This window comes from Anopheles merus, chromosome 3R (assembly GCF_017562075.2).
Source record: "Anopheles merus strain MAF chromosome 3R, AmerM5.1, whole genome shotgun sequence".
Classification (NCBI taxonomy): domain Eukaryota; kingdom Metazoa; phylum Arthropoda; class Insecta; order Diptera; family Culicidae; genus Anopheles; species Anopheles merus.
The window spans coordinates 46,342,948-46,363,382 of NC_054084.1; the positions used below are offsets into that span (position 1 = coordinate 46,342,948).

The window sequence follows — 20,435 nt, forward strand, 5'->3', positions numbered from 1 at the left end:
TGCCATCTCCAACCCTATGGTATCGTTGTTCTTTTCTACAACAGCTCCGGTACAAGATACTCCGATCGTTGTAAGGAACCCGTGCGTTCCTTCTCCGTGCGGTCCAAACTCACAGTGCCGTGATGTAAACGGCTCTCCTTCGTGTTCATGTCTGATCAACTACATTGGATCTCCGCCTAATTGTCGCCCAGAGTGTACAATTAACGCGGAATGTCCAAGCAATCAGGCGTGCATGAACGAGAAGTGTCGGGACCCTTGTCCGGGATCGTGTGGCATCAATGCAAGATGCAATGTGATCAACCATACTCCCATTTGTACATGCGAGGAAGGATACACTGGAGATCCTTTCACAAGCTGTCGACCCATGCCACCACCACGTAAGAAACTCTCCCCCAATCTTTGGCTTCCAGATCTCTTCATAACGAATCCCCTTTATTCAACAGCGCCTGAGCCCGTCAATGATGATCCGTGCAATCCTTCGCCCTGCGGGGCTAATGCGCAATGCCAGAACGGTATTTGCACATGTTTGCCAGAGTACCAGGGCGATCCGTACCGAGGCTGCAGGCCAGAGTGCGTCTTGAACTCGGACTGCGCTCGGGATAGGGCCTGTATTCGTAGCAAATGTGTAGATCCTTGTCCGGGTACGTGCGGTCAAGATGCACTGTGCGAGGTGATCAATCACATTCCGATGTGCCGTTGTCCGGATGGAATGGCCGGAAATGCATTCGTGCAGTGTCGACCACAGCAAGCACCGGTTGTGACGAACCCATGCAGTCCATCGCCTTGCGGTCCTAATAGCCAGTGTCGCGAAATCAATGGACAAGCCGTCTGCTCTTGTGTTCCGGGATACATTGGAAGCCCTCCGACGTGTCGTCCGGAGTGTGTTGTGAGCGCTGAATGTCCTCAGAATCAAGCGTGCACTAACCAGAAATGTAGGGATCCATGCCCTGGAACATGTGGAGTAGGAGCCAGGTGCTCGGTTGTGAATCACAATCCAATTTGCAGCTGTCCAGAAAGATACACAGGCGATCCGTTCGTACGCTGTCAGCCCATGAGTATGTTTCATTCCCATTTTGTTCCTCAGTCGTTTAGAATCCAGATCGCTTACGATCACCATCTCCTGTCATCTTTGATCCCTTTCAGTCGAGCCTCCAGTACAAATGACCCCCAGCAACCCTTGCCAACCGTCTCCTTGCGGACCAAATGCACAGTGCCGCGCAGTGGGTGATTCGCCATCTTGCACTTGCATAGAGGGTATGATAGGCGCACCACCCAATTGCCGCCCGGAATGCATCAGCAACTCCGATTGCTCAAACAATTTAGCATGCATACGACAAAAGTGTCAAGATCCTTGTCCTGGCGCGTGTGGAGCCAACGCGGAATGTAGGGTTGTCAGCCATACTCCGATGTGCATTTGTGCCGTTGGATATACTGGCGATCCTTTCACTCAGTGCGTACCTTTCCAACAAGATACGCCCAAGGATCAGACGACGCCTTGCCTCCCCAACCCATGCGGAGCCAACGCTCAATGTAGGGAACAAAACGGTGCTGGAGCATGCACATGTATTGAGGATCATTTTGGAAACCCTTACGAAGGATGCCGTCCAGAGTGTGTGCTCAATTCCGACTGCCCATCGAACAGGGCTTGCGTTAGGAACAAATGTCAAGACCCTTGCCCAGGAACCTGTGGTCAGAATGCTGACTGCCAGGTCGTCAATCACCTGCCCTCTTGTACCTGTTTCCCCGGATACGAAGGAGATCCGTTCCGATATTGTAACATTCAACAAAGAGAACGTAAGGAACCCTTTGCCCACTTCTTCGCCTGTTGCGTGCTTATGACCTTGCTTCACTCGACCAAGCTTAGTTCGACAATCATAGATCTCCGCTGACCCGCCCTGTTCTTGGACAACCTTGACAAAACACACAAAATACGAACGATCGACCTTACCGCTCCCTTTCCCCATGCATTGCTTTTCGCTGTATCTGTTGTTTGCGAAGCTTTGTTCAATCATACATTGTGTCTTCCCTCCCTCACTACAGCGGTACAAGAGTATGTCAATCCTTGCCAACCGAGTCCCTGTGGTCCCAACAGTCAATGCCGAGAGGTTAACGGACAGGCCGTTTGCTCGTGTCTGCCCACTTATGTTGGTTCTCCTCCGGGATGTCGCCCAGAGTGTGTGGTGAGCTCGGAATGCGCCCTGGATAAGGCTTGTGTCAACCAGAAGTGCGTTGATCCGTGCCCTGGAACGTGCGGAACCAATGCTAGGTGCAACGTCAATAACCACAGCCCCATTTGCTCATGTCAATCAGGATTCACTGGTGATCCGTTCACGAGATGCTACCCCATACCACGTAAGATCCTCTCCTTTCGTTACACCCACGACGTATTTCTTGCCATCTCCAACCCTATGGTATCGTTGTTCTTTTCTACAACAGCTCCGGTACAAGATACTCCGATCGTTGTAAGGAACCCGTGCGTTCCTTCTCCGTGCGGTCCAAACTCACAGTGCCGTGATGTAAACGGCTCTCCTTCGTGTTCATGTCTGATCAACTACATTGGATCTCCGCCTAATTGTCGCCCAGAGTGTACAATTAACGCGGAATGTCCAAGCAATCAGGCGTGCATGAACGAGAAGTGTCGGGACCCTTGTCCGGGATCGTGTGGCATCAATGCAAGATGCAATGTGATCAACCATACTCCCATTTGTACATGCGAGGAAGGATACACTGGAGATCCTTTCACAAGCTGTCGACCCATGCCACCACCACGTAAGAAACTCTCCCCCAATCTTTGGCTTCCAGATCTCTTCATAACGAATCCCCTTCATTCAACAGCGCCTGAGCCCGTCAATGATGATCCGTGCAATCCTTCGCCCTGCGGGGCTAATGCGCAATGCCAGAACGGTATTTGCACATGTTTGCCAGAGTACCAGGGCGATCCGTACCGAGGCTGCAGGCCAGAGTGCGTCTTGAACTCGGACTGCGCTCGGGATAGGGCCTGTATTCGTAGCAAATGTGTAGATCCTTGTCCGGGCACGTGCGGTCAAGATGCACTGTGCGAGGTGATCAATCACATTCCGATGTGCCGTTGTCCGGATGGAATGGCCGGAAATGCATTCGTGCAGTGTCGACCACAGCAAGCACCGGTTGTGACGAACCCATGCAGTCCATCGCCTTGCGGTCCTAATAGCCAGTGTCGCGAAATCAATGGACAAGCCGTCTGCTCTTGTGTTCCGGGATACATTGGAAGCCCTCCGACGTGTCGTCCGGAGTGTGTTGTGAGCGCTGAATGTCCTCAGAATCAAGCGTGCACTAACCAGAAATGTAGGGATCCATGCCCTGGAACATGTGGAGTAGGAGCCAGGTGCTCGGTTGTGAATCACAATCCAATTTGCAGCTGTCCAGAAAGATACACAGGCGATCCGTTCGTACGCTGTCAGCCCATGAGTATGTTTCATTCCCATTTTGTTCCTCAGTCGTTTAGAATCCAGATCGCTTACGATCACCATCTCCTGTCATCTTTGATCCCTTTCAGTCGAGCCTCCAGTACAAATGACCCCCAGCAACCCTTGCCAACCGTCTCCTTGCGGACCAAATGCACAGTGCCGCGCAGTGGGTGATTCGCCATCTTGCACTTGCATAGAGGGTATGATAGGCGCACCACCCAATTGCCGCCCGGAATGCATCAGCAACTCCGATTGCTCAAACAATTTAGCATGCATACGACAAAAGTGTCAAGATCCTTGTCCTGGCGCGTGTGGAGCCAACGCGGAATGTAGGGTTGTCAGCCATACTCCGATGTGCATTTGTGCCGTTGGATATACTGGCGATCCTTTCACTCAGTGCGTACCTTTCCAACAAGATACGCCCAAGGATCAGACGACGCCTTGCCTCCCCAACCCATGCGGAGCCAACGCTCAATGTAGGGAACAAAACGGTGCTGGAGCATGCACATGTATTGAGGATCATTTTGGAAACCCTTACGAAGGATGCCGTCCAGAGTGTGTGCTCAATTCCGACTGCCCATCGAACAGGGCTTGCGTTAGGAACAAATGTCAAGACCCTTGCCCAGGAACCTGTGGTCAGAATGCTGACTGCCAGGTCGTCAATCACCTGCCCTCTTGTACCTGTTTCCCCGGATACGAAGGAGATCCGTTCCGATATTGTAACATTCAACAAAGAGAACGTAAGGAACCCTTTGCCCACTTCTTCGCCTGTTGCGTGCTTATGACCTTGCTTCACTCGACCAAGCTTAGTTCGACAATCATAGATCTCCGCTGACCCGCCCTGTTCTTGGACAACCTCGACAAAACACACAAAATACGAACGATCGACCTTACCGCTCCCTTTCCCCATGCATTGCTTTTCGCTGTATCTGTTGTTTGCGAAGCTTTGTTCAATCATACATTGTGTCTTCCCTCCCTCACTACAGCGGTACAAGAGTATGTCAATCCTTGCCAACCGAGTCCCTGTGGTCCCAACAGTCAATGCCGAGAGGTTAACGGACAGGCCGTTTGCTCGTGTCTGCCCACTTATGTTGGTTCTCCTCCGGGATGTCGCCCAGAGTGTGTGGTGAGCTCGGAATGCGCCCTGGATAAGGCTTGTGTCAACCAGAAGTGCGTTGATCCGTGCCCTGGAACGTGCGGAACCAATGCTAGGTGCAACGTCAATAACCACAGCCCCATTTGCTCATGTCAATCAGGATTCACTGGTGATCCGTTCACGAGATGCTACCCCATACCACGTAAGATCCTCTCCTTTCGTTACACCCACGACGTATTTCTTGCCATCTCCAACCCTATGGTATCGTTGTTCTTTTCTACAACAGCTCCGGTACAAGATACTCCGATCGTTGTAAGGAACCCGTGCGTTCCTTCTCCGTGCGGTCCAAACTCACAGTGCCGTGATGTAAACGGCTCTCCTTCGTGTTCATGTCTGATCAACTACATTGGATCTCCGCCTAATTGTCGCCCAGAGTGTACAATTAACGCGGAATGTCCAAGCAATCAGGCGTGCATGAACGAGAAGTGTCGGGACCCTTGTCCGGGATCGTGTGGCATCAATGCAAGATGCAATGTGATCAACCATACTCCCATTTGTACATGCGAGGAAGGATACACTGGAGATCCTTTCACAAGCTGTCGACCCATGCCACCACCACGTAAGAAACTCTCCCCCAATCTTTGGCTTCCAGATCTCTTCATAACGAATCCCCTTCATTCAACAGCGCCTGAGCCCGTCAATGATGATCCGTGCAATCCTTCGCCCTGCGGGGCTAATGCGCAATGCCAGAACGGTATTTGCACATGTTTGCCAGAGTACCAGGGCGATCCGTACCGAGGCTGCAGGCCAGAGTGCGTCTTGAACTCGGACTGCGCTCGGGATAGGGCCTGTATTCGTAGCAAATGTGTAGATCCTTGTCCGGGTACGTGCGGTCAAGATGCACTGTGCGAGGTGATCAATCACATTCCGATGTGCCGTTGTCCGGATGGAATGGCCGGAAATGCATTCGTGCAGTGTCGACCACAGCAAGCACCGGTTGTGACGAACCCATGCAGTCCATCGCCTTGCGGTCCTAATAGCCAGTGTCGCGAAATCAATGGACAAGCCGTCTGCTCTTGTGTTCCGGGATACATTGGAAGCCCTCCGACGTGTCGTCCGGAGTGTGTTGTGAGCGCTGAATGTCCTCAGAATCAAGCGTGCACTAACCAGAAATGTAGGGATCCATGCCCTGGAACATGTGGAGTAGGAGCCAGGTGCTCGGTTGTGAATCACAATCCAATTTGCAGCTGTCCAGAAAGATACACAGGCGATCCGTTCGTACGCTGTCAGCCCATGAGTATGTTTCATTCCCATTTTGTTCCTCAGTCGTTTAGAATCCAGATCGCTTACGATCACCATCTCCTGTCATCTTTGATCCCTTTCAGTCGAGCCTCCAGTACAAATGACCCCCAGCAACCCTTGCCAACCGTCTCCTTGCGGACCAAATGCACAGTGCCGCGCAGTGGGTGATTCGCCATCTTGCACTTGCATAGAGGGTATGATAGGCGCACCACCCAATTGTCGCCCGGAATGCATCAGCAACTCCGATTGCTCAAACAATTTAGCATGCATACGACAAAAGTGTCAAGATCCTTGTCCTGGCGCGTGTGGAGCCAACGCGGAATGTAGGGTTGTCAGCCATACTCCGATGTGCATTTGTGCCGTTGGATATACTGGCGATCCTTTCACTCAGTGCGTACCTTTACAACAAGATACGCCCAAGGATCAGACGACGCCTTGCCTCCCCAACCCATGCGGAGCCAACGCTCAATGTAGGGAACAAAACGGTGCTGGAGCATGCACATGTATTGAGGATCATTTTGGAAACCCTTACGAAGGATGCCGTCCAGAGTGTGTGCTCAATTCCGACTGCCCATCGAACAGGGCTTGCGTTAGGAACAAATGTCAAGACCCTTGCCCAGGAACCTGTGGTCAGAATGCTGACTGCCAGGTCGTCAATCACCTGCCCTCTTGTACCTGTTTCCCCGGATACGAAGGAGATCCGTTCCGATATTGTAACATTCAACAAAGAGAACGTAAGGAACCCTTTGCCCACTTCTTCGCCTGTTGCGTGCTTATGACCTTGCTTCACTCGACCAAGCTTAGTTCGACAATCATAGATCTCCGCTGACCCGCCCTGTTCTTGGACAACCTCGACAAAACACACAAAATACGAACGATCGACCTTACCGCTCCCTTTCCCCATGCATTGCTTTTCGCTGTATCTGTTGTTTGCGAAGCTTTGTTCAATCATACATTGTGTCTTCCCTCCCTCACTACAGCGGTACAAGAGTATGTCAATCCTTGCCAACCGAGTCCCTGTGGTCCCAACAGTCAATGCCGAGAGGTTAACGGACAGGCCGTTTGCTCGTGTCTGCCCACTTATGTTGGTTCTCCTCCGGGATGTCGCCCAGAGTGTGTGGTGAGCTCGGAATGCGCCCTGGATAAGGCTTGTGTCAACCAGAAGTGCGTTGATCCGTGCCCTGGAACGTGCGGAACCAATGCTAGGTGCAACGTCAATAACCACAGCCCCATTTGCTCATGTCAATCAGGATTCACTGGTGATCCGTTCACGAGATGCTACCCCATACCACGTAAGATCCTCTCCTTTCGTTACACCCACGACGTATTTCTTGCCATCTCCAACCCTATGGTATCGTTGTTCTTTTCTACAACAGCTCCGGTACAAGATACTCCGATCGTTGTAAGGAACCCGTGCGTTCCTTCTCCGTGCGGTCCAAACTCACAGTGCCGTGATGTAAACGGCTCTCCTTCGTGTTCATGTCTGATCAACTACATTGGATCTCCGCCTAATTGTCGCCCAGAGTGTACAATTAACGCGGAATGTCCAAGCAATCAGGCGTGCATGAACGAGAAGTGTCGGGACCCTTGTCCGGGATCGTGTGGCATCAATGCAAGATGCAATGTGATCAACCATACTCCCATTTGTACATGCGAGGAAGGATACACTGGAGATCCTTTCACAAGCTGTCGACCCATGCCACCACCACGTAAGAAACTCTCCCCCAATCTTTGGCTTCCAGATCTCTTCATAACGAATCCCCTTCATTCAACAGCGCCTGAGCCCGTCAATGATGATCCGTGCAATCCTTCGCCCTGCGGGGCTAATGCGCAATGCCAGAACGGTATTTGCACATGTTTGCCAGAGTACCAGGGCGATCCGTACCGAGGCTGCAGGCCAGAGTGCGTCTTGAACTCGGACTGCGCTCGGGATAGGGCCTGTATTCGTAGCAAATGTGTAGATCCTTGTCCGGGTACGTGCGGTCAAGATGCACTGTGCGAGGTGATCAATCACATTCCGATGTGCCGTTGTCCGGATGGAATGGCCGGAAATGCATTCGTGCAGTGTCGACCACAGCAAGCACCGGTTGTGACGAACCCATGCAGTCCATCGCCTTGCGGTCCTAATAGCCAGTGTCGCGAAATCAATGGACAAGCCGTCTGCTCTTGTGTTCCGGGATACATTGGAAGCCCTCCGACGTGTCGTCCGGAGTGTGTTGTGAGCGCTGAATGTCCTCAGAATCAAGCGTGCACTAACCAGAAATGTAGGGATCCATGCCCTGGAACATGTGGAGTAGGAGCCAGGTGCTCGGTTGTGAATCACAATCCAATTTGCAGCTGTCCAGAAAGATACACAGGCGATCCGTTCGTACGCTGTCAGCCCATGAGTATGTTTCATTCCCATTTTGTTCCTCAGTCGTTTAGAATCCAGATCGCTTACGATCACCATCTCCTGTCATCTTTGATCCCTTTCAGTCGAGCCTCCAGTACAAATGACCCCCAGCAACCCTTGCCAACCGTCTCCTTGCGGACCAAATGCACAGTGCCGCGCAGTGGGTGATTCGCCATCTTGCACTTGCATAGAGGGTATGATAGGCGCACCACCCAATTGCCGCCCGGAATGCATCAGCAACTCCGATTGCTCAAACAATTTAGCATGCATACGACAAAAGTGTCAAGATCCTTGTCCTGGCGCGTGTGGAGCCAACGCGGAATGTAGGGTTGTCAGCCATACTCCGATGTGCATTTGTGCCGTTGGATATACTGGCGATCCTTTCACTCAGTGCGTACCTTTACAACAAGATACGCCCAAGGATCAGACGACGCCTTGCCTCCCCAACCCATGCGGAGCCAACGCTCAATGTAGGGAACAAAACGGTGCTGGAGCATGCACATGTATTGAGGATCATTTTGGAAACCCTTACGAAGGATGCCGTCCAGAGTGTGTGCTCAATTCCGACTGCCCATCGAACAGGGCTTGCGTTAGGAACAAATGTCAAGACCCTTGCCCAGGAACCTGTGGTCAGAATGCTGACTGCCAGGTCGTCAATCACCTGCCCTCTTGTACCTGTTTCCCCGGATACGAAGGAGATCCGTTCCGATATTGTAACATTCAACAAAGAGAACGTAAGGAACCCTTTGCCCACTTCTTCGCCTGTTGCGTGCTTATGACCTTGCTTCACTCGACCAAGCTTAGTTCGACAATCATAGATCTCCGCTGACCCGCCCTGTTCTTGGACAACCTCGACAAAACACACAAAATACGAACGATCGACCTTACCGCTCCCTTTCCCCATGCATTGCTTTTCGCTGTATCTGTTGTTTGCGAAGCTTTGTTCAATCATACATTGTGTCTTCCCTCCCTCACTACAGCGGTACAAGAGTATGTCAATCCTTGCCAACCGAGTCCCTGTGGTCCCAACAGTCAATGCCGAGAGGTTAACGGACAGGCCGTTTGCTCGTGTCTGCCCACTTATGTTGGTTCTCCTCCGGGATGTCGCCCAGAGTGTGTGGTGAGCTCGGAATGCGCCCTGGATAAGGCTTGTGTCAACCAGAAGTGCGTTGATCCGTGCCCTGGAACGTGCGGAACCAATGCTAGGTGCAACGTCAATAACCACAGCCCCATTTGCTCATGTCAATCAGGATTCACTGGTGATCCGTTCACGAGATGCTACCCCATACCACGTAAGATCCTCTCCTTTCGTTACACCCACGACGTATTTCTTGCCATCTCCAACCCTATGGTATCGTTGTTCTTTTCTACAACAGCTCCGGTACAAGATACTCCGATCGTTGTAAGGAACCCGTGCGTTCCTTCTCCGTGCGGTCCAAACTCACAGTGCCGTGATGTAAACGGCTCTCCTTCGTGTTCATGTCTGATCAACTACATTGGATCTCCGCCTAATTGTCGCCCAGAGTGTACAATTAACGCGGAATGTCCAAGCAATCAGGCGTGCATGAACGAGAAGTGTCGGGACCCTTGTCCGGGATCGTGTGGCATCAATGCAAGATGCAATGTGATCAACCATACTCCCATTTGTACATGCGAGGAAGGATACACTGGAGATCCTTTCACAAGCTGTCGACCCATGCCACCACCACGTAAGAAACTCTCCCCCAATCTTTGGCTTCCAGATCTCTTCATAACGAATCCCCTTCATTCAACAGCGCCTGAGCCCGTCAATGATGATCCGTGCAATCCTTCGCCCTGCGGGGCTAATGCGCAATGCCAGAACGGTATTTGCACATGTTTGCCAGAGTACCAGGGCGATCCGTACCGAGGCTGCAGGCCAGAGTGCGTCTTGAACTCGGACTGCGCTCGGGATAGGGCCTGTATTCGTAGCAAATGTGTAGATCCTTGTCCGGGTACGTGCGGTCAAGATGCACTGTGCGAGGTGATCAATCACATTCCGATGTGCCGTTGTCCGGATGGAATGGCCGGAAATGCATTCGTGCAGTGTCGACCACAGCAAGCACCGGTTGTGACGAACCCATGCAGTCCATCGCCTTGCGGTCCTAATAGCCAGTGTCGCGAAATCAATGGACAAGCCGTCTGCTCTTGTGTTCCGGGATACATTGGAAGCCCTCCGACGTGTCGTCCGGAGTGTGTTGTGAGCGCTGAATGTCCTCAGAATCAAGCGTGCACTAACCAGAAATGTAGGGATCCATGCCCTGGAACATGTGGAGTAGGAGCCAGGTGCTCGGTTGTGAATCACAATCCAATTTGCAGCTGTCCAGAAAGATACACAGGCGATCCGTTCGTACGCTGTCAGCCCATGAGTATGTTTCATTCCCATTTTGTTCCTCAGTCGTTTAGAATCCAGATCGCTTACGATCACCATCTCCTGTCATCTTTGATCCCTTTCAGTCGAGCCTCCAGTACAAATGACCCCCAGCAACCCTTGCCAACCGTCTCCTTGCGGACCAAATGCACAGTGCCGCGCAGTGGGTGATTCGCCATCTTGCACTTGCATCGAGGGTATGATAGGCGCACCACCCAATTGCCGCCCGGAATGCATCAGCAACTCCGATTGCTCAAACAATTTAGCATGCATACGACAAAAGTGTCAAGATCCTTGTCCTGGCGCGTGTGGAGCCAACGCGGAATGTAGGGTTGTCAGCCATACTCCGATGTGCATTTGTGCCGTTGGATATACTGGCGATCCTTTCACTCAGTGCGTACCTTTCCAACAAGATACGCCCAAGGATCAGACGACGCCTTGCCTCCCCAACCCATGCGGAGCCAACGCTCATTGTAGGGAACAAAACGGTGCTGGAGCATGCACATGTATTGAGGATCATTTTGGAAACCCTTACGAAGGATGCCGTCCAGAGTGTGTGCTCAATTCCGACTGCCCATCGAACAGGGCTTGCGTTAGGAACAAATGTCAAGACCCTTGCCCAGGAACCTGTGGTCAGAATGCTGACTGCCAGGTCGTCAATCACCTGCCCTCTTGTACCTGTTTCCCCGGATACGAAGGAGATCCGTTCCGATATTGTAACATTCAACAAAGAGAACGTAAGGAACCCTTTGCCCACTTCTTCGCCTGTTGCGTGCTTATGACCTTGCTTCACTCGACCAAGCTTAGTTCGACAATCATAGATCTCCGCTGACCCGCCCTGTTCTTGGACAACCTCGACAAAACACACAAAATACGAACGATCGACCTTACCGCTCCCTTTCCCCATGCATTGCTTTTCGATGTATCTGTTGTTTGCGAAGCTTTGTTCAATCATACATTGTGTCTTCCCTCCCTCACTACAGCGGTACAAGAGTATGTCAATCCTTGCCAACCGAGTCCCTGTGGTCCCAACAGTCAATGCCGAGAGGTTAACGGACAGGCCGTTTGCTCGTGTCTGCCCACTTATGTTGGTTCTCCTCCGGGATGTCGCCCAGAGTGTGTGGTGAGCTCGGAATGCGCCCTGGATAAGGCTTGTGTCAACCAGAAGTGCGTTGATCCGTGCCCTGGAACGTGCGGAACCAATGCTAGGTGCAACGTCAATAACCACAGCCCCATTTGCTCATGTCAATCAGGATTCACTGGTGATCCGTTCACGAGATGCTACCCCATACCACGTAAGATCCTCTCCTTTCGTTACACCCACGACGTATTTCTTGCCATCTCCAACCCTATGGTATCGTTGTTCTTTTCTACAACAGCTCCGGTACAAGATACTCCGATCGTTGTAAGGAACCCGTGCGTTCCTTCTCCGTGCGGTCCAAACTCACAGTGCCGTGATGTAAACGGCTCTCCTTCGTGTTCATGTCTGATCAACTACATTGGATCTCCGCCTAATTGTCGCCCAGAGTGTACAATTAACGCGGAATGTCCAAGCAATCAGGCGTGCATGAACGAGAAGTGTCGGGACCCTTGTCCGGGATCGTGTGGCATCAATGCAAGATGCAATGTGATCAACCATACTCCCATTTGTACATGCGAGGAAGGATACACTGGAGATCCTTTCACAAGCTGTCGACCCATGCCACCACCACGTAAGAAACTCTCCCCCAATCTTTGGCTTCCAGATCTCTTCATAACGAATCCCCTTCATTCAACAGCGCCTGAGCCCGTCAATGATGATCCGTGCAATCCTTCGCCCTGCGGGGCTAATGCGCAATGCCAGAACGGTATTTGCACATGTTTGCCAGAGTACCAGGGCGATCCGTACCGAGGCTGCAGGCCAGAGTGCGTCTTGAACTCGGACTGCGCTCGGGATAGGGCCTGTATTCGTAGCAAATGTGTAGATCCTTGTCCGGGCACGTGCGGTCAAGATGCACTGTGCGAGGTGATCAATCACATTCCGATGTGCCGTTGTCCGGATGGAATGGCCGGAAATGCATTCGTGCAGTGTCGACCACAGCAAGCACCGGTTGTGAAGAACCCATGCAGTCCATCGCCTTGCGGTCCTAATAGCCAGTGTCGCGAAATCAATGGACAAGCCGTCTGCTCTTGTGTTCCGGGATACATTGGAAGCCCTCCGACGTGTCGTCCGGAGTGTGTTGTGAGCGCTGAATGTCCTCAGAATCAAGCGTGCACTAACCAGAAATGTAGGGATCCATGCCCTGGAACATGTGGAGTAGGAGCCAGGTGCTCGGTTGTGAATCACAATCCAATTTGCAGCTGTCCAGAAAGATACACAGGCGATCCGTTCGTACGCTGTCAGCCCATGAGTATGTTTCATTCCCATTTTGTTCCTCAGTCGTTTAGAATCCAGATCGCTTACGATCACCATCTCCTGTCATCTTTGATCCCTTTCAGTCGAGCCTCCAGTACAAATGACCCCCAGCAACCCTTGCCAACCGTCTCCTTGCGGACCAAATGCACAGTGCCGCGCAGTGGGTGATTCGCCATCTTGCACTTGCATAGAGGGTATGATAGGCGCACCACCCAATTGCCGCCCGGAATGCATCAGCAACTCCGATTGCTCAAACAATTTAGCATGCATACGACAAAAGTGTCAAGATCCTTGTCCTGGCGCGTGTGGAGCCAACGCGGAATGTAGGGTTGTCAGCCATACTCCGATGTGCATTTGTGCCGTTGGATATACTGGCGATCCTTTCACTCAGTGCGTACCTTTACAACAAGATACGCCCAAGGATCAGACGACGCCTTGCCTCCCCAACCCATGCGGAGCCAACGCTCAATGTAGGGAACAAAACGGTGCTGGAGCATGCACATGTATTGAGGATCATTTTGGAAACCCTTACGAAGGATGCCGTCCAGAGTGTGTGCTCAATTCCGACTGCCCATCGAACAGGGCTTGCGTTAGGAACAAATGTCAAGACCCTTGCCCAGGAACCTGTGGTCAGAATGCTGACTGCCAGGTCGTCAATCACCTGCCCTCTTGTACCTGTTTCCCCGGATACGAAGGAGATCCGTTCCGATATTGTAACATTCAACAAAGAGAACGTAAGGAACCCTTTGCCCACTTCTTCGCCTGTTGCGTGCTTATGACCTTGCTTCACTCGACCAAGCTTAGTTCGACAATCATAGATCTCCGCTGACCCGCCCTGTTCTTGGACAACCTCGACAAAACACACAAAATACGAACGATCGACCTTACCGCTCCCTTTCCCCATGCATTGCTTTTCGCTGTATCTGTTGTTTGCGAAGCTTTGTTCAATCATACATTGTGTCTTCCCTCCCTCACTACAGCGGTACAAGAGTATGTCAATCCTTGCCAACCGAGTCCCTGTGGTCCCAACAGTCAATGCCGAGAGGTTAACGGACAGGCCGTTTGCTCGTGTCTGCCCACTTATGTTGGTTCTCCTCCGGGATGTCGCCCAGAGTGTGTGGTGAGCTCGGAATGCGCCCTGGATAAGGCTTGTGTCAACCAGAAGTGCGTTGATCCGTGCCCTGGAACATGCGGAACCAATGCTAGGTGCAACGTCAATAACCACAGCCCCATTTGCTCATGTCAATCAGGATTCACTGGTGATCCGTTCACAAGATGCTACCCCATACCACGTAAGATCCTCTCCTTTCGTTACACCCACGACGTATTCTTGCCATCTCCAACCCTATGGTATCGTTGTTCTTTTCTACAACAGCTCCGGTACAAGATACTCCGATCGTTGTAAGGAACCCGTGCGTTCCTTCTCCGTGCGGTCCAAACTCACAGTGCCGTGATGTAAACGGCTCTCCTTCGTGTTCATGTCTGATCAACTACATTGGATCTCCGCCTAATTGTCGCCCAGAGTGTACAATTAACGCGGAATGTCCAAGCAATCAGGCGTGCATGAACGAGAAGTGTCGGGACCCTTGTCCGGGATCGTGTGGCATCAATGCAAGATGCAATGTGATCAACCATACTCCCATTTGTACATGCGAGGAAGGATACACTGGAGATCCTTTCACAAGCTGTCGACCCATGCCACCACCACGTAAGAAACTCTCCCCCAATCTTTGGCTTCCAGATCTCTTCATAACGAATCCCCTTCATTCAACAGCGCCTGCGCCCGTCAATGATGATCCGTGCAATCCTTCGCCCTGCGGGGCTAATGCGCAATGCCAGAACGGTATTTGCACATGTTTGCCAGAGTACCAGGGCGATCCGTACCGAGGCTGCAGGCCAGAGTGCGTCTTGAACTCGGACTGCGCTCGGGATAGGGCCTGTATTCGTAGCAAATGTGTAGATCCTTGTCCGGGCACGTGCGGTCAAGATGCACTGTGCGAGGTGATCAATCACATTCCGATGTGCCGTTGTCCGGATGGAATGGCCGGAAATGCATTCGTGCAGTGTCGACCACAGCAAGCACCGGTTGTGACGAACCCATGCAGTCCATCGCCTTGCGGTCCTAATAGCCAGTGTCGCGAAATCAATGGACAAGCCGTCTGCTCTTGTGTTCCGGGATACATTGGAAGCCCTCCGACGTGTCGTCCGGAGTGTGTTGTGAGCGCTGAATGTCCTCAGAATCAAGCGTGCACTAACCAGAAATGTAGGGATCCATGCCCTGGAACATGTGGAGTAGGAGCCAGGTGCTCGGTTGTGAATCACAATCCAATTTGCAGCTGTCCAGAAAGATACACAGGCGATCCGTTCGTACGCTGTCAGCCCATGAGTATGTTTCATTCCCATTTTGTTCCTCAGTCGTTTAGAATCCAGATCGCTTACGATCACCATCTCCTGTCATCTTTGATCCCTTTCAGTCGAGCCTCCAGTACAAATGACCCCCAGCAACCCTTGCCAACCGTCACCTTGCGGACCAAATGCACAGTGCCGCGCAGTGGGTGATTCGCCATCTTGCACTTGCATAGAGGGTATGATAGGCGCACCACCCAATTGCCGCCCGGAATGCATCAGCAACTCCGATTGCTCAAACAATTTAGCATGCATACGACAAAAGTGTCAAGATCCTTGTCCTGGCGCGTGTGGAGCCAACGCGGAATGTAGGGTTGTCAGCCATACTCCGATGTGCATTTGTGCCGTTGGATATACTGGCGATCCTTTCACTCAGTGCGTACCTTTCCAACAAGATACGCCCAAGGATCAGACGACGCCTTGCCTCCCCAACCCATGCGGAGCCAACGCTCAATGTAGGGAACAAAACGGTGCTGGAGCATGCACATGTATTGAGGATCATTTTGGAAACCCTTACGAAGGATGCCGTCCAGAGTGTGTGCTCAATTCCGACTGCCCATCGAACAGGGCTTGCGTTAGGAACAAATGTCAAGACCCTTGCCCAGGAACCTGTGGTCAGAATGCTGACTGCCAGGTCGTCAATCACCTGCCCTCTTGTACCTGTTTACCCGGATACGAAGGAGATCCGTTCCGATATTGTAACATTCAACAAAGAGAACGTAAGGAACCCTTTGCCCACTTCTTCGCCTGTTGCGTGCTTATGACCTTGCTTCACTCGACCAAGCTTAGTTCGACAATCATAGATCTCCGCTGACCCGCCCTGTTCTTGGACAACCTCGACAAAACACACAAAATACGAACGATCGACCTTACCGCTCCCTTTCCCCGTGCATTGCTTTTCGCTGTATCTGTTGTTTGCGAAGCTTTGTTCAATCATACATTGTGTCTTCCCTCCCTCACTACAGCGGTACAAGAGTATGTCAATCCTTGCCAACCGAGTCCCTGTGGTCCCAACAGTCAATGCCGAGAGGTTAACGGACAGGCCGTTTGCTCGTGTCTGCCCACTTATGTTGGTTCTCCTCCGGGATGTCGCCCAGAGTGTGTGGTGAGCTCGGAATGCGCCCTGGATAAGGCTTGTGTCAACCAGAAGTGCGTTGATCCGTGCCCTGGAACGTGCGGAACCAATGCTAGGTGCAACGTCAATAACCACAGCCCCATTTGCTCATGTCAATCAGGATTCACTGGTGATCCGTTCACAAGATGCTACCCCATACCACGTAAGATCCTCTCCTTTCGTTACACCCACGACGTATTTCTTGCCATCTCCAACCCTATGGTATCGTTGTTCTTTTCTACAACAGCTCCGGTACAAGATACTCCGATCGTTGTAAGGAACCCGTGCGTTCCTTCTCCGTGCGGTCCAAACTCACAGTGCCGTGATGTAAACGGCTCTCCTTCGTGTTCATGTCTGATCAACTACATTGGATCTCCGCCTAATTGTCGCCCAGAGTGTACAATTAACGCGGAATGTCCAAGCAATCAGGCGTGCATGAACGAGAAGTGTCGGGACCCTTGTCCGGGATCGTGTGGCATCAATGCAAGATGCAATGTGATCAACCATACTCCCATTTGTACATGCGAGGAAGGATACACTGGAGATCCTTTCACAAGCTGTCGACCCATGCCACCACCACGTAAGAAACTCTCCCCCAATCTTTGGCTTCCAGATCTCTTCATAACGAATCCCCTTCATTCAACAGCGCCTGAGCCCGTCAATGATGATCCGTGCAATCCTTCGCCCTGCGGGGCTAATGCGCAATGCCAGAACGGTATTTGCACATGTTTGCCAGAGTACCAGGGCGATCCGTACCGAGGCTGCAGGCCAGAGTGCGTCTTGAACTCGGACTGCGCTCGGGATAGGGCCTGTATTCGTAGCAAATGTGTAGATCCTTGTCCGGGCACGTGCGGTCAAGATGCACTGTGCGAGGTGATCAATCACATTCCGATGTGCCGTTGTCCGGATGGAATGGCCGGAAATGCATTCGTGCAGTGTCGACCACAGCAAGCACCGGTTGTGACGAACCCATGCAGTCCATCGCCTTGCGGACCTAATAGCCAGTGTCGCGAAATCAATGGACAAGCCGTCTGCTCTTGTTTGTCCGGCTATTTCGGAAGCCCGCCCATGTGCCGTCCGGAATGCACTGGTAACTCCGAATGTTTGCTTTCGCTGGCGTGTATCAATTTCAAGTGTGCGGATCCATGTCCTGGTAGCTGTGGATATTCTGCGCGCTGTACAACGGTCAACCACAACCCCATATGTACTTGTCCTCCAAAAATGACCGGCGATCCGTTCACAAGATGTTATGAAATCGGTAATATACAGTTTTTCTCAAATAGCCCCTCTCCTGTTTACTTATGAAAACGAATGATTCCACTTTATAGCTGAAAAATCTCCACCTCTGAACATACCCGCCGATCCATGCCAACCATCTCCCTGCGGTCCCAATGCTCTTTGTGCGAATAACAACGGTGTACCATCGTGTAGCTGCCAGCCAGAAATGGTTGGCTCTCCGCCAAATTGTCGCCCAGAGTGCACTAGTCACTCGGACTGTTCACGTATCCAGGCATGTTCCAAACAAAAATGTGTTGATCCTTGTCTGAACGCGTGCGGTTCCAATGCCAGATGCCACGTTTCATTGCATGTAGCAAACTGTTTCTGTCCGGACGGATACGAAGGGGACCCGTTCCGCGTATGTACATTAAAAAGTGAGTGATAAACCTTTGCTGTAGCGTGTGTGTGTTTACAATTTTATTATAATTATTATATTATAAATTTTAATTATATGCAATTCACAGATGTAAAAGAAAAAATCTAATTTATGGATAAATTACACAATTATTCCTCTTACATTAAGCAATACGGCCGAAACCGAAACCGTTCCTTCTGAATAAAAAAACAAAAGTAATAAATCTTCATAATTCCTTTGATGTTTCACAGTTACCACGCCGCCGCCACAGGCTGAACCGAGAGATCCATGCTATCCATCTCCGTGCGGTGTTAATGCACGATGCCGTCCGGCAAATGGCGAAACAGCGATTTGTGAATGCATTGAAAACTACTTCGGAAACCCGTACGAATCTTGTCGACCGGAGTGCGTTGCCAATGGAGACTGTCAAAAGTCCTTGGCTTGCATTAACAATCGCTGCAAGGATCCATGCCCTGGCGTATGTGGCAGGAATGCAGAATGTGCCGTAGTTAACCACACTCCCGTCTGCTCGTGTCCCGATGGAATGAAGGGCAACGCGTTTGAGCAATGTTTGCGCGAGGAAGGTAAGGGGAAAGAATATGGAGGATTTAACAATCAGGTTAGAGTTAACAGTTTCTAATATGCTAATATCATTTCCCATTTACCACTCACACAGTCACTTCACCGCCATCAGACCCATGCTATCCATCGCCTTGTGGCCAGAACACAGTGTGCCGTGTGTTCAACGGTAATGCTGTTTGCGAATGCTTGCCCGAGTTCAAGGGAAGTCCTTTCGGCCGGGGCTGTTACCCCGAGTGCGTGATTAACAGCGACTGTCCGAGGGATAGAACGTGCGTCAACAAAAAATGCGTCGATCCCTGTCCAGGCGTATGTGGTTACCGAGCCGAATGCCACGCGATCAACAACAGTCCGGTCTGCTCGTGCCCGAGGGACATGATCGGTGATCCGTTCGTCGAGTGCAAGGTTGCACCGCCGAAGGATCCGTGTAACCCGTCGCCCTGCCGTACCAACGGTATTTGCCGTGTGGTTGGTGATCGTGCAGAATGCCAGTATCCGGAATGTATCATCAACTCCGACTGTTCCACCAATCGAGCATGCTACAATCAACGGTGCCAGGATCCTTGCGTCGGTGCATGTGGTATCAATGCGCTGTGTAGTGTAATCAATCACTCACCGGTATGTTCGTGTCCGGCTCGCCATGCTGGTTCGCCGTTCGTGCAGTGCGTACCGCAACGCGACGAACCGCAGCAGCCACAGCCGGAATGCACTAGCGACGGCCAGTGTACCAATGACAAGGCGTGCATCGGTGGACAGTGCCAGAATCCTTGCACCGTCAGCACAGGAATTTGCACCCAGAACGCCGAGTGTCGCGTGCAGTTCCATCGTGCGATTTGCGCTTGCCGCGAAGGGTACACGGGCAATGCGCAGCTAGCCTGCTACGAGATCGGATGTCGCAGCGATAGCGATTGTCCAGCAACGGAGGCGTGCGTGAACAAGAACTGTATCGATCCGTGCCGTCACACACAGTGTGGCCGCAATGCGTACTGCAAGTCGGACTACAATCACAATGCCCGCTGCCACTGCATAGATGGATATCGGGGCAATCCTTTGGTCGGTTGCACCCGGCCAGAGTGCACCAGCAACGACGAGTGCCCGTACCACCAGTCATGCCAGAATGAGCAATGTCGTGACCCGTGCAACTGTGCCCCGAACGCACAGTGCAGGGTGGACAACCATCAGGCCAACTGCCGCTGCCCACCAGGATACACGGGTGATCCGCTGTTTTCGTGTGAAAAGAGTATGTATCTCTCCGCTTTACCACAACTGTCTAGCTGCATTGCTACAGTGGTTGTAAAGTAGCAAATGTTAATTATACGTCTTTCATTGTAACAGTTCCGGTTCGTGACCCTGCCCAATGTACGATGGACGCAGACTGTCCGAGTAAGCTGGCATGCTTCGAGGGCGTGTGCAAGAACCCATGCACGGAAACGAAACCCTGCGCAGAGCATGCGGTTTGCACGGTGCAGGACACGCTACCGCTCCGAACCATGTACTGCGTCTGCGAGGAAGGTTACGCGGGCGATGCCGAAAGACAGTGCCTTCCAGGTAATTTCAGCACTCTAGAGAGTTGCCCTTATAACGGCTTTCCTGCTTCACCGTAACTGATCCTGTAGAAACGTAGCCATTTCCCAAACATTAACCCTTCTTTTCAGCTTGCAAACGAATTTTAATCCCTTTTCT

The 20,435-nt window shown here is 51.7% G+C and overlaps 1 protein-coding gene across 29 annotated transcripts in view; it reads left to right on the forward strand.

Annotated features, from left to right (window-relative positions):
* The window catches only part of LOC121597665, a 134,848-nt gene that overhangs the window by 106,752 nt on the left and 7,661 nt on the right, over positions 1 to 20,435 (forward strand). For 14 of the 29 annotated variants that reach the window (XM_041923584.1, XM_041923599.1, XM_041923595.1 and 11 more), the window contains 31 exons: positions 45 to 377; positions 444 to 1,055; positions 1,144 to 1,794; positions 2,041 to 2,352; positions 2,437 to 3,447; positions 3,536 to 4,186; positions 4,433 to 4,744; positions 4,829 to 5,839; positions 5,928 to 6,578; positions 6,825 to 7,136; positions 7,221 to 7,553; positions 7,620 to 8,231; positions 8,320 to 8,970; positions 9,217 to 9,528; positions 9,613 to 9,945; positions 10,012 to 10,623; positions 10,712 to 11,362; positions 11,609 to 11,920; positions 12,005 to 12,337; positions 12,404 to 13,015; positions 13,104 to 13,754; positions 14,001 to 14,312; positions 14,396 to 15,406; positions 15,495 to 16,145; positions 16,392 to 16,703; positions 16,788 to 17,120; positions 17,187 to 17,798; positions 17,869 to 18,192; positions 18,425 to 18,757; positions 18,850 to 19,992; positions 20,088 to 20,300. In XM_041923584.1, coding sequence (XP_041779518.1) covers positions 45 to 377; positions 444 to 1,055; positions 1,144 to 1,794; positions 2,041 to 2,352; positions 2,437 to 3,447; positions 3,536 to 4,186; positions 4,433 to 4,744; positions 4,829 to 5,839; positions 5,928 to 6,578; positions 6,825 to 7,136; positions 7,221 to 7,553; positions 7,620 to 8,231; positions 8,320 to 8,970; positions 9,217 to 9,528; positions 9,613 to 9,945; positions 10,012 to 10,623; positions 10,712 to 11,362; positions 11,609 to 11,920; positions 12,005 to 12,337; positions 12,404 to 13,015; positions 13,104 to 13,754; positions 14,001 to 14,312; positions 14,396 to 15,406; positions 15,495 to 16,145; positions 16,392 to 16,703; positions 16,788 to 17,120; positions 17,187 to 17,798; positions 17,869 to 18,192; positions 18,425 to 18,757; positions 18,850 to 19,992; positions 20,088 to 20,300 — 16,512 coding nt within the window. Of the gene's footprint in view, positions 1 to 44; positions 1,056 to 1,143; positions 1,795 to 2,040; positions 2,353 to 2,436; positions 3,448 to 3,535; positions 4,187 to 4,432; positions 4,745 to 4,828; positions 5,840 to 5,927; positions 6,579 to 6,824; positions 7,137 to 7,220; positions 7,554 to 7,619; positions 8,232 to 8,319; positions 8,971 to 9,216; positions 9,529 to 9,612; positions 10,624 to 10,711; positions 11,363 to 11,608; positions 11,921 to 12,004; positions 12,338 to 12,403; positions 13,016 to 13,103; positions 13,755 to 14,000; positions 14,313 to 14,395; positions 15,407 to 15,494; positions 16,146 to 16,391; positions 16,704 to 16,787; positions 17,121 to 17,186; positions 17,799 to 17,868; positions 18,193 to 18,424; positions 18,758 to 18,849; positions 19,993 to 20,087; positions 20,301 to 20,435 lie in introns of all 29 variants that reach the window. The other 15 variants (XM_041923610.1, XM_041923611.1, XM_041923590.1 and 12 more) reach the window with 13 other exon arrangements.